This window comes from Loxodonta africana, chromosome 4 (genome assembly GCF_030014295.1).
Source record: "Loxodonta africana isolate mLoxAfr1 chromosome 4, mLoxAfr1.hap2, whole genome shotgun sequence".
NCBI lineage: Eukaryota > Metazoa > Chordata > Mammalia > Proboscidea > Elephantidae > Loxodonta > Loxodonta africana.
The window spans coordinates 128443705-128461136 of record NC_087345.1 but is presented as its reverse complement, the minus strand read 5'-3'; the positions used below and the strand labels follow the sequence as shown (position 1 = coordinate 128461136).

Below are 17432 nucleotides of genomic sequence, written 5' to 3'. Positions count from 1 at the left end.
AAAACTCAAGTATATTCTGCCAAAACAATTACTACAGCCTATCGAATATTCTCTGAAATCCAGAATCTGTGAGACGTGAACAGAATCAGTAAATCGTTGGTATTGCAACCCAGATAGGAGGTAGTGCAAATGCAAAAGTCCAAGATAATCCCAAGGAGTACAAGAGGCAGAGATGAAGCCTCAGTCTTCCATTTCCTTTTGAGTAGTATTGTGCGTGAGTGCATACTGTACATTGCTAGCGTTCTCTGAGTACGTCTAATTTTTACATTTTTCCCATTTGTGTTCCTTTTTTTTTTTTTTTTTTTTGCCTGTAAACTTTTTCCAGGGAAGAACAATATCCATGGGTTGGAAGAAGGTAAGAGATATTAGTAAACTCCTTTATATTCATTAAAATCTAACAAAACACACTTTTTCCCTTGTCTTGAGAAGTTTTAGTCTTCTTGTCTTTAATTTTTAGTTTTCAATTTAGCTATTTGTAATTTTTGGTACATATTATTCCAGTTTTCAAAATTCACTCTTCATTTCCCTGAAATTCTTTCCTTCAAAATTTCTCGTTTTCCAAAAAAATACAGAAACATTTCCAAATTTAACACATTCAATGTGTGTACAAAGCAATTCATTCTTCTCACACTTAAATAATTTACCGCAGTGTGCTTACTTTATCATATAAGAATGTTGATAGTTTTCATTTTTTCCTTTTTTGCCTGAGATAGTCACGTTTTTGAGAAGATAACATCCTAAATTTCTTAATTTTTATGAGTACTTATTTTCTTTTTTGTTTTCTATTTTTTAAAACAGCTTATTCCTTCCCAGCCACGGACAAGAGAGTGAGAAATTTATCTTTGAAAGAAAAGGTTAATGTTACCAAAAAGATAACTGAAGAGAACAACACCATCAAGGAAGCTATAATTAAGTTCAAGTGTAATCAAATGTAAATTTATTCAATTATGAAAGAACAGGATAAAATAATTGAAAAGTACATGATCACACCAACATAAAAACCAAGAAAGGAAGGATTGAAATTATGCAGAAATCAACAGAACTGTTTTGGAGTGGTTTCTTGAAACCTCTAAAGATGTTCATGGGCTCACTATGAGTCAGAATCGACTCCACAGAACCTAACAACTGCATAAAGACCCAGAAAGTGTTTCTTTTCAATTTTATAGCACTGGAACAGAAACTAAGCCACTTTCAGGACCTATCTTGCAAGCAAAGGCAAAAGAAACGGCCAAATTTTCAAACTTGATAGATTCTCAGCATATGACTAGTGGCTTCAGAGCTTAAAATAACAATAATAATAATCAAAAAATAGAATCACCTGCAATGTCTCTTTTTGGGAGCCAAATGAGTTTGCATTGTAGACTCAGGATACAAAAAGTGACATTTATATTGCTGTTTCAGAAAATAGAGTAAGAGGCAGCCCTTATGTTGATGTTGACAAAGAATTTGTCACAGAAATGGATGACATAAACCTGCAAGAATTTGTGGGCTTACAACCTAAAGATGAAGATGATGAAGATAATGAAGACCTACCATTAGAAGAGCCTGACCTTTAAGTCAAACTGTTTAAGTTTTCGGCTATACCAAAGCTTTGAAGAAATTTGGAAAAGTTAAAGAAAAGCAATTCTTATTTCATAAGACTATGGTCTTAAATATTTGTTTCAATAATTTCATCAAAAAACCAAAACAAACTAAATAGTTGACATTAGATGTTTTCATGAAAAAGTAAATTTTACCCATATCTTTGTTTGAATAGTATATGCACATGTCTGTATATAATTTGAATAAACATGCAAATCATCAAAAGTGGCTTAGTTTCTGTTCCAGTCCTATGAAACTGAAAAGAAACCCTTTCTGGGTGTTTATGAGGTTGTTGTTGTTAGGTGCTGTGGAGTTGATTCTGACTCATAGTGACCCTATGAACAACAGAAAGAAATCCTGCCTGTTCCTGCACCATCGTCACAGTTGTTGCTGTGTTTGAGCCCATTGTTGCAGTCACTGTGTCAATCCATGTTGTTGAAGGTCTTCCTCTTTTTCTCTGACTCTCTCTCTCTACTTTACCAAGCATGATGTCCTTCTCCAGGGACTTATCCCTCCTGATAACATGTCCAAAATACATGAGATAAAGACTTGCTCTTTCACTTCTAAAGAGCATTCTGGCTGTACTTCTTCCAAGAGAGTGAAAGAAAAGTAGTAAGAGCACACCTTGTCAAAGGCAGAAATTTTGTGTTACTCGGAATAAAAGATTTCACTGTATATGAAGTGAGGTAGGGGTCCAAGTTAATGTTCTGTATGTGGATATTTAATTGTACCACCACCATTTGTTGTATGAAAGCCTATTCTTTCTCCACTGAATTGTCTTGTAACCTTCTTCTTTTTGAATGTTTCTTAGAATTCATCAGTGAACCCACGTGGATTTGGAGTTTTATTTGTGGAAAACTTTTTAATTGCTAATTCCTCATCTTTGCTTTTAACAGCTCTGTTCATATTTCATATTTCTTTTTCTGTCAGTTTATGTAATTTGTGTTTCCAAGAACTTGTCTATTTCTTCTAGGTTATCAAGTTTATTAGCATATTACTATTCGTAGCATTCTCTTATAATCTATTTCTGTAAGATCGACAATGATATCCATATTTTTATTCCTGACTTTAGTCTTTTGAGGATTTTCTATTTTTCTTTCCACCAGTCCAACAAATTATTGTTGAGATTGTTAATAGTGTTAGGGTATGTATAGTTTGTGTCATTTCTTTTCTGTGTTGTTTTTCTATTGTCCATTTCATTTATTTCTGTTCTAATCTTTTTTATTTTCTTCAGATGCTTGCCTTGGGTTTATTTTATTCTTCTTTTATACTTTCTTGTCCATATATGACAGGTAGTTATAGATACCTGCCATCAAGTGGACTGGGATTCATGGCAACCTTACGTACAGAACAAAACTTTTCTCAATCCTGCATGACTCTCAGGATTGCCGGGGGCATGTTCAAGTTCATTGTCGTGGCTACTGTGCCAATCCATCTTCCTGAGGTCTTCCTTGCCCTTTCTAGGCCTCTGCTTCACCAAACATGTTCTCCTTTAGCAATAGACCCCATCTGATGATGTGTTGAAAGCAAGTGAGTTGAACAATATTGTTGTGATCCATAAGGATTTCATTGGCTAATTTTTATAAATAGATCACCAGGCCTTTCTTCATAATCTGTCTTATTCTGGAAGTCCCACTGAAACCTGTCCACCATAGGTGACCCTGCTGGTATTTGAAATACGAGGGGCATAGCTTCCAGCATTATAGCAACACACAAGCCATCACAGTGTGACGAACTGACAGATGGTGGCAGGTACATACATAGCATGTATTAAACGTCATTAACTTTCCTTAAAAAGCATGTATCCTTGACATATCTGCCTGAATTAGTTCAATCAGGTAATTTGTTATACCTGTCTAAAATTACTTTATTGAAGCAATGGTGATTTGCCGAATGAAAGATGGAGGACAAAGTGTTAGAGATGATGTCCTGTAGGGAGTCAGGTTTGGTTGAATATTTGGAGTAAAAAGAACTATGAAAAGTCTCATGTAACAAGAACTTAATTTGCTTAGGCTTTCCTTTAAGAATCTTCAGTATTGTGTTATTAATTTTTCATAGCAGCTCTGTTAAAAAAAAAAAAACAGGGCTCTGTTAAAAAAAAAATAGGGAGCTATAATTCTAGTCATCATGTTACAGGTGATAGAACTGAAGCATAAAAATTTCATATAAAAATCATTGATTACTTATGTGCCCATAGGTATTGTAAAGTGTTTTTCGAATAACCCGTGGATAATATACTATTTGTATTATACTTTACAGGGAAGAAGACTGATTCAAAACAACTATGTCACTGGATCACATAGCTAATAGTATAGAATTAGAATTTATACCCAAGTGGTCTGGCTCCATTGGACATTGCTCGTGTCACTAAATTTTATACTATACTGCTTCCTCCCCATCTGTACATTGATAAAGGATGCTCACAAATGCTTCCATCTGAGATTCTCCACCACTATACGAGACTACCTTGCAGTACATTTTGAAATAAAGGAAACAAAAACCTAGGGAAAAAATTAATAAAGTACTGAAAACCTTTGTATTTCCCAATGATTTTTTATTAAAATAAACTCCCAGTGGCTTGGCATGTGACTTGTTTTGACAAGGATTTGGGGTGAGAAAGTGAAAATATGTGAGTTCTGTGCTCAGGCATGAAGAAGTACATTTCTGCTTGCCCCTCTGAGAACTGATGACCTCTGCTATGAGAAGGATGTATACCCATGCTCTGAGCCCCCTGTTCTGAGAATATGATATATGAAAAAAATCTGAACTAAGTTAGTGGACTGGAGCTATGTCCACCTAGGCACAACCTTTAATAACGGACACCCATCTAAACAACAAATGGGTGAATGAGAAAATATTCTTAATTTTTTTGAATGTCAATGCACTCTTGTGGTTGCTTATTATACAACTTCAATGATCTGATACAGCTACAATTTATGTATTACGTAAAATGAAATTTTAGCCTATTTAAAGAGATAAATGTATATATGGATTTATTTTGCTAATAATACTCGATGATAAGCTCCCTTCTTTTAATTGAACGATGGCAGAAAGGTCTCTGAATGAATGATAAATCACTAATCTTTTTATTTTGAATTCTGCAAATAAAATCTGCTGTTTAAATCAAACAAGTGCGTCTATCCTTTTGATTCTTTTTGTTTTCAACATTTAACACTTTAGTTTTTTGTCAAAGCATTTTTCTAAGCATGATGATAAAGTGTGGGAGAAAGATGAGGATAGAGAATTGAATGAAATACCTTCCAAAACATCAGAAATCCAGTAGAGGAAAACACAGACATGTGACACTTATCAAAGGAGACTAGACAGTACCCAATGAAAATATCAATGTCTACGAAAAATGGAACAAGTAGTGATAATGTTGCACTAAAATGGAATTTGGAGATACATGTTGGTTCTATGCTCTGAGGGAGTGGAGCAAATACAAAGGTCTGTTATATTGCAATTCTGTCGTGTGTCACAATGGTGACTTTGTGTGCCAACTAACAATTTATTCTCTCTCATCTCCAAATCTACCATATCGTTTGCCCTGTTTCATTATAATGAATCTATATCCTATAAACTTTTCTCCCTTGCAGCTGGCATGATGTTAAGCTTTGTCAGTAGAAGCCACTGGGGAGACATTGCAGGAGGAAGGGTTCTTCTTCCTGGATTTGTGATGCTCCTTCTCCTTTTGCTCCTATGGTGGGGTTGGGGACTGTCAGCTAGATGCATGCAGGACATGTGTGGTATTCAGCCATCAGCAAGTTTTTGCTGCTGGTCCCAGTCATAATTCCCTGCCCCCCAGCCTCTGCTCACTAGCTCTCTGGTAGGGGGCTCTTTGCTTGCCAGTCTGGCTGAGATTCCATCCTCACCAATTCCAGCCCTCTGGCTTGGACCTCTTCTGTCCCGGGAAAACCCAGAACACCTCTGCCATTCAGTGAGCTGCAGCCACTGAAGTGTGAAATCTAACTATTGAGTTTGTTCTTTGGGTATTGTCCCTCGGCATTAAGATATTCTTTATAGCTTTCTTTTATCCCATCTTAGTTACGTCTATCCTCCGCAAATAGTTAATAATTATTTACATAAACTTTTTCTGGTGTCTGTCTCCTAATGGGGCTTTGATTTACACACCTTACCACTAGGGATGGTGTGTCCTCATTTTAAACAACTTCAAGGGCTCGGAGACACCAATTCATTTGAAAATTGAATAAATGTATTCATTTTATTGATGACATGAACATAACAGTTCTTGATAATACTGTGATTTGTAATTCTTACAGAATTTATTTAAACAAATAGCAGAAGCATAACAAATGTATATTTGTCTGTATTTGAGTAAAATAATTCAGTCACAAAAGGACAAATATATGATCCTACTTATATGAAATATCTAGATTAGACAAATGAATAAAGACCAAAATTGATTAATGGTTATAAAGTCAGGAGTGAAGGGAGAAAAGGGGAGTTATTGCTTAGAAGACATTGAGCTTCTGTTAAGGGTGATGGAAATATTAGGGAAGGGATAGAGGTAATGGATACACAACACGATCACGAAGAATGTAACTAATGTCACTAAATTGTGCATGTAAAAATGTTAAATGGCAAATTTGTTATTTTATGTATGTATAATTTTTTTAAGTTAATGTAAATTAAAAATGTAAAATAATTGTACTAAAAATAAGCATTATATGACTATTGAAGAAACTAGCAATACGTGTTCATAGATGGGGAATAGCATCATACCAAAATTAGGGAAACAATCGTGCCTGGTGCTTACAAACATATGTGTTTAATTTCAAGCAGGATCCAAAAGAAATCTTGTTAATGTAAATATTAAAATATGTGCATTTCTTGCCTCTCTCTGGAGATACTGAAATCCTGTAATACAGAGAATAACATTAGTTTTAAGAACAGATACATGTATATTTAAATATATATATGAAAATAATATTCATGGAGTTATCCTTTTTAATAATTATTAATATTGATAATATATAATTAATAATATAATAGACACTTTGATCTTAAATAATTTATGTAGACTTACAGTTATATATGTAAATCTGAGCATTCCCCTACTATTTGTCAGTGAAGACTTAAATAATTGTTCATATATTGCTTATTCTCAAGTTATAAAACAGAGGAATTTCAAAACTCTTACAGTTTGGAGGAGAAAGTTGAATTGCCACTAAGTTCAACCCACGTTAAGACACCGAAATACCTCATGAAATTCTAGGAGAAAACAATTTTAAGAGAATTCAAATATAAATTATTATATTAATTTTTTGTTCTATCAAATAAAGTGAATCCTTTCTTACTGTACAGAGCCCCTCAGTTTGCTCACATAGTGAGTGTTTCACACTGGACACATTAGAGCCTTTGATTAGTGTGACTGAAAAAAGGAATCAGATTGACAAAAACAATACTTTCAGAGCTCTGGAAATTGATCAAAGTCCAATAATAATTTGAAAAAGATTTACTCCTGGAAAGCTGGTAGACATTAAAGTAAGACTTGCACACATCTGAAGCCTTCTTGCTTCATGTTTATGTTAAACTTTGTACTTTTAGTAATATTTACCCTTCCCCTCCCCAGCTTAGTGAGAACAACTGCAGATTTTACAGCATGGGGCAGGCTGCAAAAGTCAGCAGTGTTACTGCCAGAAGGGGCAGATTTGACTGCAGGTGAGAGGTGGGGATAAAAACCCACAGGATTTGCACCTTGAAGTACTGAAATCTATGGCAAATGAATGAGTAAAACCCACAAATTCTCTACCCTGAGTTGTGGTCTCCACAGAGTACCAGCCATAATTTTTCCCCCAGCCATAAATTTAATACAAATATCTTAAAAATGAGAGTCCAATAAAAGGGATGACATTAGCTCTCTACACATTCTTGGCTAACTGAATAAATACTACATTTTCAAAGGACGCCTAGAAGTTCCCAATAAAAAGTAAAAGCCAATGGAGACCTGAGAACTTGCTGCAAAGTTATGAGCACTTCCCAACACACACACACACACACACACACAGGCACACACACCACAACAATTTACAGAGGAAGGAAGTCCTGTAGAGCTGAAGTCTTTGAATATGACCTCTACTTAAATCATTGGCTAACAACTAAGCTATGTGGTCACAAGGAAAACTCCTAGGAAGCCAGGCTAAAAAATAAAAATATAACATAACAGAAAATACAATAGAGAATTGGCAAAGGACTTGAATAGATGTTTCGTCAAAAAAAAAAAAAGAAATACATATGGCCAACAAGTACCTGAAAGGATATTCAAAGTAATTAGTCATTATCAAATGCAAATCCAAACCACAATGTGCTATCCCTTTACAACCCTAAAATGGCACTGATTTAAAAAACAAAAAACAACAGGTATCATTGAGGATGTGGAAAAATTGGAAAGCTCATCGTTACTGGTGGGATTATAAAAAGGTGTAGCTGAGGAAGTGGAAATCAGTTTCGTTGCTTACTCAAAAATTTAAACATAGAATCGCCATCCAATCCTGCAATTCCACTGCTAGGTATATACCCAAAACATTGATAGCAAGAACACAAACAGATACTTGCACACTAGTGTTCATGGCAGCCAAAAAATTGGAAACAAACTGAATGTCCATCAACAGATGAATGAATAAATAAAATAAGGTACATACATACAATGGAATATTACTCAGCCATAAAGAGAAATGAAGTCCTATAACATGCTACAGCATGGATGAACTTTGAAAACATAATGCTGAATGAAATCAGAAAAGGACAAATATGGTATGATTACACTGATGTGAAATTTCTAGCATAGACAAGTGTATAGAGACCAAAGCTTATTGTAGTTTATATGTGTAGTGGCAGGAGGAAGATAATGGAATAGGAGAATGAGATGCTCAAGGGACACTGAATTTCTCTTTAGGGTGATGAGGACATTTGAGAATGGATAATGGTGATGGTTGAACAACACAATAAACATAACGTCACTGAATTGTACACGTGAAAAATGTTGAATGGCAAATGTTTTGTTACAAATATATTCACACAATAAAACAACATTGAAAGCAGCTGGGGAGAAATCATGCATTATTGCTGCTTCTCTTTCTCTGGTAGAACCCTGACTAAAATAACGAATTAAGCAAGATTGCTGAAAATAAGATCGACATACAGATATATATAAATTTTATTGTGTTCCATTAGCGATATCAGAAAAAGAAAGATAAAAAAAAAAAAGATAAGCAGAGTTAAATAAAATTGTGCAAGACTTTAAACTAAAAATACAAAACTGTTTCGAGGACATAAACAGAGGATTAAAAAAAAAAAAAAAAAAGGATTAAGGCATGTTAAAGGATCCCCGGTGATGCAAGGGTTAAGTGCTCCGCTACCAACTGAAATGTCGGAAGTTCAAACTCACCAGCAGCTCCACAAAAGACCTGACAGTATGCTCCTGTAAAGATTACAGCCAGGGAAACACTATGGGGCACTTCCACCCTGCCCTGTAGGGTCTTCTAGGGTCTTCTAGGGTCGCTATGAGTCGAATCGACTAGATGGCACACAACAACAACACAGGCATGTTAAAACATAATATTATATAGATATCAATTTTGAACAATTAATCTATTGATTAAATATAATTTCGATAAAGCCACCTCCTGATTTTGTGAAAATGTTTAGATAGGCACTAAAAGGGCCAGTGAAACAGGATATTCCTGAAGAAAACTGGGAGGAAATCATTTGTTGCACTGAATGTCAAAGTTTAACATAAAGCTTTAGTAATATTTACCATGTGGCACTGGTGCAAGAAAAAAATAGAAAAAATGAAACATGGTAGTCTCCCTAAATACATCAAATGTAGACACTCACACAGGCACACATATGAAATAGATTTATGACAAAGGTGGCAGAAAGAAGAATGGAAAAAAGGCCACCTTTGCTATAAGTTAAGCTTTGTCAATAAAATGATATAGAAAAGTATGAACTTCATTTCTACTTCACTTCATCAAAAACACAAAAAATAAATTCCCAATGAATTGTGATCTAAATGTAAAAGGTAAAAAAAAAAGAAATTAAGAAATAATTCCTACAGATAAATATAGTATCTTTATAGACTTTTAGGAATTTCTGAAATAGATCCAAAACAAGCACTAAGACCCACAGAAATGCCTAACTGGACTATCATAACATTAATAAATGTTCATTAAAAGACTCAAAATATTAAAGAAAAAATGTAAGTCACTGAGAAAAAAGAAGCTACTTAAATCTCATAAAATCAAGAAAGAGCTCATATACAAAACATGTCAACAACTTATTAGAAGGAAAGAGAAACCACATAGAAAAAATGGACAAGCGACGTGAATAGGCACTTCACAAAGCGGTATACTAATGCTAAGAGCACACGGAAATGTGTTCAGTCTAACAGGAATCAGGCAAATGCATTATTGATATCATGACACTACTATATAAGCATAAAAACTTTCAATATTAAATCCCTCATACTACTAAGTTTGGATGATTACAAGGATCAGATAGTATTGAATAAAATGAGTACGTGTACAAAAAAACTAGGAAACTATTGAATAAATTTACAAACTTTGACATGGATGTGTACCTAGGAACCTGCAATTGAATTCCTACACATACAGGTAGTATGTGGACAGAATACATACACAAGGATGTACAGAGAATAATTAATTATTCATAGTGGGCAGGTGCTGGAATTAATCCAAATTCCCACACATGGTAAAATGGATTACAAATTATTATATTCACATAATATACCACTAAAAATTAGCAAACTACAGTCAACTGCAACAATACAGACGAATTACAGGAATGTCTTGTGTGAGTGAAATGAAAGAGACCAAAAAGAAAATGCATACTGTATGATTTCATTTATACAAAATTCAAAAACAAGCAAAGCTAATCTATAACATTAAATGTCATCATAGTGCTTTAGAGAGGAGAGGAAAGTATTGAGAGCAGACATAGGGACATAGTTACTACGAGCTAGAAATGTCTATTTCTTAAACTTATTTGCAAATAAACCAAATAAAAAAAAAAAAAAACCCAAATTTGTTGCCATAGAATTGATTCTGATTCATGGCAACCTCATGTTTTACAGGCTAGAATTGAGCTACACAGGTTTTCTTGGCTCTCTCTAATCATTTTTATTATTATTATTAATTTTATGGTGTTTTAAATGAACGTTTACAGCACAAATTAGTTTTTCATTCAAAAAGTTATACACAAATTGTTTTGTGACATTGGTTGCAATCCTCACAATATGTCAACACTCTTCCCCTTTCCCTTGAAACCCTGGGTGCCCTGTGTTCCTTTGTCCAGGTTTCCTTTCCCTTCTTGCCTTCTCATCTTTGCTTTCCAGTAAGTGTTGTCCCTTTGTTCTCATATACTTGATTGAACTAAGAAGCACATTCCTCACATGTGTTATTGTTTGTTTTATAGGGTTGCTATGAGTTACAATCAACTCAGTGGCAATGGGTTAATCTTTGGCTGAAAGGTGGACTTTGGAAGTGGCTTCATTTCTGAGTTAGCATGATGTCCTGGGGCCACAGTCTCAGGGGTTCCTCCAGTCTCTGTCAGACCAGTAAGTCTGGTCTTTTTCTGTGGATTTGAATTTTGTTCTACATTTTTGTCCTGCTCTGTCTGGAACCCTCTATTGTGATCCCTTTCAGAGCAGTTGGTGGTGGTAGCCGGGCACCATTTAGTTCTTCTGGGCTTAGGCTGGTGGAGACTACAGCTTACGCAGAAGCTGACTGCTAGGCCTTTCAGGGTAAGGCTGAATTGTTGATTATTTGGATAGCAGTGGAGGGAATAAATACTGCACCACCAGGGTTCTTTAGTAAGAGACCAGGTATTTTTTAAATACATGGGTCATTCACTCTCTAGGAGCTGTGGTGGTACAGGGGTTAAGCTCTAGGCTTATAATCGAAAGCTCAGCAGATAGAAACCCCTCTCCCACTCTGTAGGAGAAATAAGGTGGCAACCTGCTTCCATAAAGATTTAAAGCCTTGGAAGCCATAGATGGCAATTCTAGGGTAACTATGAATCGGAATCAACTTGATGACAAAGCGGTATGTTCACTTTCTGATCAATTCGCAAAATTATACGTTTATTTAATTAATTTATTTTTTTACATATGATAAGATAGAAATAGCAGTTTTTTTTAGAAGAAAACCATTTACAGAAGTATTGTTTTTCATAAGAAACAGTACTAAATAAGCAAATATGCTTTAATACCCTAGTAATATAAATCAAATATTGTAAAATCAAAGGAATATTAAACAGCCATGAAAACAAACTACAAGTATATACTAAAATATACATGAATCCTACAAACATACTATTGACTGAAATAAGCTTTCAATGAAATGTTTGAATAATTTAAAAATCTTACCATGTCTTCTTCATTATCTATGTAAAACAGATTAGATTTCTTAGAAGCACAAGCCATCTGACTTTCACTCCATGACTTTCTTTCATTACTAATGTAATAACAGTTGTTGGAATACATAAACCAGGCCTTTGGACAACGATGACAATGTCCTAAGAAAGATTTGAATTACTACCAAAATGATTTGAATTGACAAATAAATATTAATTGACATATTTGTAGAGGTACAAATATATGCAGAACCAAGATACACACCTTCACGAACTGGCACTTGTAAAACAAAACACAAAATGCATATATATATATATATGTATATATATATTTTGGGTACATATATATGCACAGAAAGTTAACATCTCAACCCCTAATTAGTGTACTCATAAGGCAAACAAAGACTACATCCTATACATGTTCTGAAAATGTACATGTACTGCCTTTACTTTATTTTGGTGATTATATATATAATGATCTAGTGATCTTAAAATAAAATTTTGTCTTATTTTTAAACAAGAAAGAATGCCCTCCTATAATTTTTATTTATGAAAATGTATTGCTCAATTTTAGTTTTAAATTTTATTATCATTTTTGCAAGCCCTAATATAAAGACAAAATATAATCTGCGCTAATATCAGAACTTTATAAAAGATTACATACCTTTTGGGGGCATTATCTGAGAAGAATTATCCTGTTCCATACCTAAAAATTTTACAGTAATTCTTAGAAAGATTGATATGCTATCAATAAAACATAACACTTCATTTTCCTATTTGAAATGTGGTATGTTTAGCAACAGAATAATGGAATAAAAATAACAAAAAAAATAGTTACTAAAGTAATGAAGGTCTTTGGGGAAATTTTAATTACTGAAATTTAATTCCCATACATGCACATAACAAGTGGTCTTTGGGGAAAAACAGCCGAATGAACCAAACTTTACCATCTCTTACAGTATTTGACACAACCACTTTGAAAAATTAACTTGTGTTTTTCAATAATTATTTTTAGACTTCTAAAGAAATTTTGGATTATATATAATACTTGTGTGTATATATATAATATATATGTGTGTGTATATATATTTCTTTACCTCATTCTGTTACTTATATTTTTTTACAAATTCACAATAACCTTTCCACTTTTAGCCCAAATATAAAAATTGAGTCCAAATACATACACTGAAATGAAAGTTCTCTTCCTTAATATGATTACATAATTAGAAGCACTTACAAATCCTTAAAATAAAAAGCCTCCTTGTTACCTTTCAAAGACTTATAGGGAGTGACAACTATGACTGTCATGGTTAGTACACTGGCCATCAGGACAAGGCAGATGATTCCCAGGGTCGTAGCAGCGAGCCTCCCTGGAGGTGATGGGAAAACATCAGGGAGAAATGGAAATACTGAGAAAGGAGGATGGAGAGAATTGTCTGGAAGATGTACATACAAGAGGAACCCTATGCACAGAAAATTATATGCATAAATGCTGGAACTAAACCCACTTCCACTTTGTAATCTTTCTCTATACCACTGCATTGTCAGTAAACATAATGCTTCATGAATTGTTGGTTAAAACTAGAGATTTCATCAATGCCTGAGTAAAACTAGTCTTCAGATTCCATATTAGAATATCATACCCCCAATTTGACCTCTGATTCTCAAAAATGAAACTATGTGAGCCTATTCCCTAAACCTGACTATCCTCGTTTCATGCCTCAGTTTTTCCTGTTTCCCCCCATTTCTGCTCCCCAACTGCACATCCCAGAGCACTTGTGCTGAAGGCCCAGTAAATGCTTTACCTTTGCAATGGGGCTTCTTGTCGTTTCCTTGAAGATCCTGAGACGCATTATGAAGGTTTAATTCCACATAGGTTATGTCCTGCTCAGTGTCTGAAACGGAGCTATCTTTGCTCTCAGGTTTGATTTGCTGCCTCTTTGGGTATTTGGCCAGGTTGATGTCTGAGTAGATTACTGTTTGATTACTCATCTCTTCAGCTGAGTGATGCCACTGACTGTGCTTTAAGGTAAGTGTGCTTTAAGAAGTCAATATAAGGTGCAAATAATGACAAGATGGCTCCTGCACACAAACTGGGCTGTGGGGGATGGGAGTAAGGTGTGGATTAGTGGTCATTTGCAGTTGAAGAACCTAGTTCTGATCTAGATTTAGTTTAGGCTTTACACAAGGGTCCAGAGTACAGTAAGAATTTTTTTTTAGAGATCCTGCATTTGACCAAATATTATTTGTTGGAGTAACAAAAAGCAATAAATTATTGAGGATAAAGAAGTTCATAAATTAAAATATCATTATTTTTTAAAGTCAGATTCCATCAAAATATCATAAAACCATTATATCTATCACCTGTGTGAAAAATTAAAAATGTGTATTTGAAAAAAAAAATGCATCAATTTTTATGAAAATTTAAAAAGTAATACTGGTTAAAGGCTAAGTAATTCAAAGACGAGGAGATTGAAAAGTTAGCATATATATTAATTTTATTGCTCTAAATTATTTTGATTTAGCCATACACACATATTTACTTAAAGGAGGTGAAGTGTTACCATATGGTCTTTTTGTTATTCATGGATGGGTGGAGAGTCCTGAGAAATCACTAAGAATTTAAAGAAAATTTTCACATGTTCAAATGTGTTACCCAATACACCAAACTTATGCACAGAGGAAAACTATTTGAAGCACCACAAAGAAAAAACAAAACATTTTTTTTTAAAAAAAACCACTTCTTTTACGAAGTAATTGTCAATTATTTAATGGCTAGAATACGAGACTGTAAGTTGATAAATGAAAATGTAGACCATTTATGTGAGAACACTCTTGATTCAAATTTCCAGAAAGATCCTATGTCTGTCAGGGTCAGTGAAGGTCACTTTAGTTGGGTAATTAATTATACTAATTCAGTTCATGTAATTTCATTCAGCCAATGGGCTCCAGAGTAAGTAAAATTTAGAATTAAATTTCAGCTTTTAAACCTACAATGTTTGACCTTCATAAATTTGCTCAGTCTTCTAAACAAAGTAGAAATGATACTATATAAAAGTAACGCATGTAATACACTTACCACACAACCTGGCACTTACAAGTGCTCAGTAGATGTTTGCCTTTTTAATTATGATTTTACTCACAAAGGCCATGTAACTGTTTCTGATCCATTTCAGTTAGAAATTGTAAAATATCTCATTAGACAGGATTTTCTTATGCCGGTGTGGTTCATTTTTAAAAAGGTTTTCTGAAATTTTTCAAAACCTTTGGTCATCAATTATTATGTTCAGATTATTATTTTATGAAAGCTAGCTCATCCCGCTTTTTCTTCAAAATAAAACTGAATGCATTTAATCGGACTCAGTGGATGAGGAATTATGTCTGACCTTGTATCATTCAACTAGTTTCTTTTAAAAATACAGTTCTAAGACTGGGCTCAATATAAAATAATATATCATTCTTCAAAGACAAAAATTGGACCAATTTAAAAATCCACATTAATTGTTCATTGTTATGGTGCTTATGGAATTTCACTTTAAATGATATTGATTAACAAACTCAAATATGTGTACGTGAATGTGTGTGTACAGTGGAGTAATTCTCCAAAGGTAATAATTAGAATAACTTAAGAAATCTTCAGACATACTTGATGTTTGCTCTTTACCCTGAAAACTTGTTCCAGTAAGGACTCCATTGCTCTTCTTTGAATCTACTGTATATCAATAGCCCCTCAGGGCATCCTGCACAGCATGGATAACCTCCCACTGAATGAGCTGGGCTAGAAGACAGAGAGGAGAGCAGTGAGTGGTACATACCTTCTGTCGGTCAGAAAGCCATGCAGCCGGTAGTGGGGAGGCCTGGTCAACATCCTAGAGGTCTGCTATAGCCGGATTAAAAAAATAAAAATAAAACATTGCCGTCGAGTTAATTCAGGAGAAATCTAAAGACAGTAATCCATACAAGAATAAACAATATCTGTGCTCTCACAGACTGTCCTGTGAGGGCTCAGAGTGAAAAAAGGCAGGGTGAAAAAAGTAGATGGCTCATCAATGTGTTATTTAATGTTTGAACAGGAAATCCTCAAACTTGGGGTATTTTGAAGTCAGTTTGTCTCATCACCCACCTCCAGAACATAGGAGATGTTGAGCTCCTGTTGAAAGGACAAAGTAGATCTTTGAATACATCATATAGATTGTTGTCCCTTTTAAAATGCTTTTGAGAAATTGTTCTCATATTCTATAAGATTTGGGGGATAAAGGGCTTGCCCAGCCATATAGTTAAATGTTTTCATCTCATCATAAACTATTAAATCTTAGGTAATGTTAATGCTATTAAATCTCACAGTCCTATTTTCAGACTAGCTTCCAAAATCTTGGCATTACATACCTCCTTATACATTTCCTTGTTATACCATTTCTGTTATAATGAACAAATGCTAAAGTCATAGCACCATTATCAAGAAAAAATTTTTTTTTTTTTTTACCATTATCAGCAGGTATTTAATCATATTTGTTGAATACTATTCTGAGAGATTATTTCATTTTCAACTTTAATGTAGCTGGCACAAAGTACACTATTTCCAAAATTATTTAGTCAAGTTTTTGAAATGTTTGCACTCAATATGATTTTTTAATACATTATAGAATCATCAGTTGTCCCCTGATAAAAACACGTATCTCTAGGAAAGGTAAAATATTAAACATTGTTGAATTATATATCATGACAGAGATTAAAATATTAAATAACTACTCACTGTAATATAAGACAGACTGTACTATACATTGGAAACCCCGATGGTGTAGTGGTTAAGTGCTACAGCTGCTAGTTAAGAGGTCGGCAGTTCGAATCCATCAGGGGTTCCTTGGAAACTCTATGGGGCAATTCTGTTCTGTCCTGTAGGGTCGCTATGAGTCAGAATTGACTTGACAGCAATGGGTGTTTTTGGTACTATACATTGTATTATTCTTTCTCTGATAATGACTAACTTTCTGTATTTTAACAGAAATATTTGTCTGAAACTGACAAAAACTGAAGTCAAACTATATAGGCTGAGAAAAAGTAATTTTCAAAAATCTCATCTAAACAAAAAATGGAGAGTACAAGAAAAGGAGAATTCTCAACCACAAGTGGAAATGATACTTGAGCATCAGAAAAATAATATTTAAAAGTAAAATGATTAGTTGGTATCAAATGGAATTCTGTCAATCATTCTTCATCTTGCATTAAGAAAAGTGTAAGTTTTTAAGCTAGCAACCCTAAGGAAATTCACTTCCATGTTTCCCGTAGGGGATTTCAGTTAAAATTCAAACCCAAAACATAGGCTTTGTTAAATCTAGTAAAATGGTATGTAAATCCACATTTATATCTCTGGAATCTGGTCTAATATTTGATCCTTCAATATTGATGGCTATTATTGCCAGCTATATGTGTAGTTCTATTAATTGTATTTTATTATT

At 34.1% G+C, this 17432-nt stretch overlaps 1 protein-coding gene across 7 annotated transcripts; it reads right to left on the bottom strand.

The window, feature by feature from the left end:
• Positions 1–320: 320 nt before the first annotated feature.
• LOC111749145 (NKG2-A/NKG2-B type II integral membrane protein-like) lies at positions 321–16081 on the bottom strand. Of its 7 annotated transcripts, XM_023542429.2 has the most exons (8): positions 15792–16050; positions 13782–14014; positions 13245–13346; positions 12641–12682; positions 11990–12138; positions 6743–6813; positions 6325–6459; positions 323–3644 (listed from the first exon to the last, which is right to left on the bottom strand). In XM_023542429.2, the coding sequence occupies exons 1-7, from the start codon at positions 15842–15844 to the stop codon at positions 6330–6332; spliced, it is 780 nt and encodes a 259-aa protein (XP_023398197.1). In that variant the 5' UTR covers positions 15845–16050; the 3' UTR covers positions 323–3644; positions 6325–6329. The 7 variants fall into 7 exon arrangements, 6 of the variants coding, with proteins under 6 accessions (XP_023398197.1, XP_023398199.1, XP_064140646.1 ...); XR_002784448.2 differs by lacking the exon at positions 6743–6813 and having other exon boundaries at positions 321–3644; positions 15792–16051; XM_023542428.2 differs by lacking the exon at positions 323–3644 and having other exon boundaries at positions 3664–6459.
• Positions 16082–17432: the final 1351 nt, after the last annotated feature.

What these genes read in the sequence shown, in the direction of transcription:
- LOC111749145 (XM_023542429.2), bottom strand. Translation starts at nt 15,844, where the DNA reads ATGTTGACCAGGCCTCCCCACTACCGGCTGCATGGCTTTCTGACCGAC. An exon ending in GGCTTTCTGACCGACAGAAG is followed by an intron (nt 14,015 to 15,791) that starts GTATGTACCACT and finishes GACTTCTTAAAG; the next exon opens with CACACTTACCTTAAAGCACA. An exon ending in TCAACTTTCTCCTCCAAACT is followed by an intron (nt 6,460 to 6,742) that starts GTAAGAGTTTTG and finishes TCTGTATTACAG; the next exon opens with GATTTCAGTATCTCCAGAGA.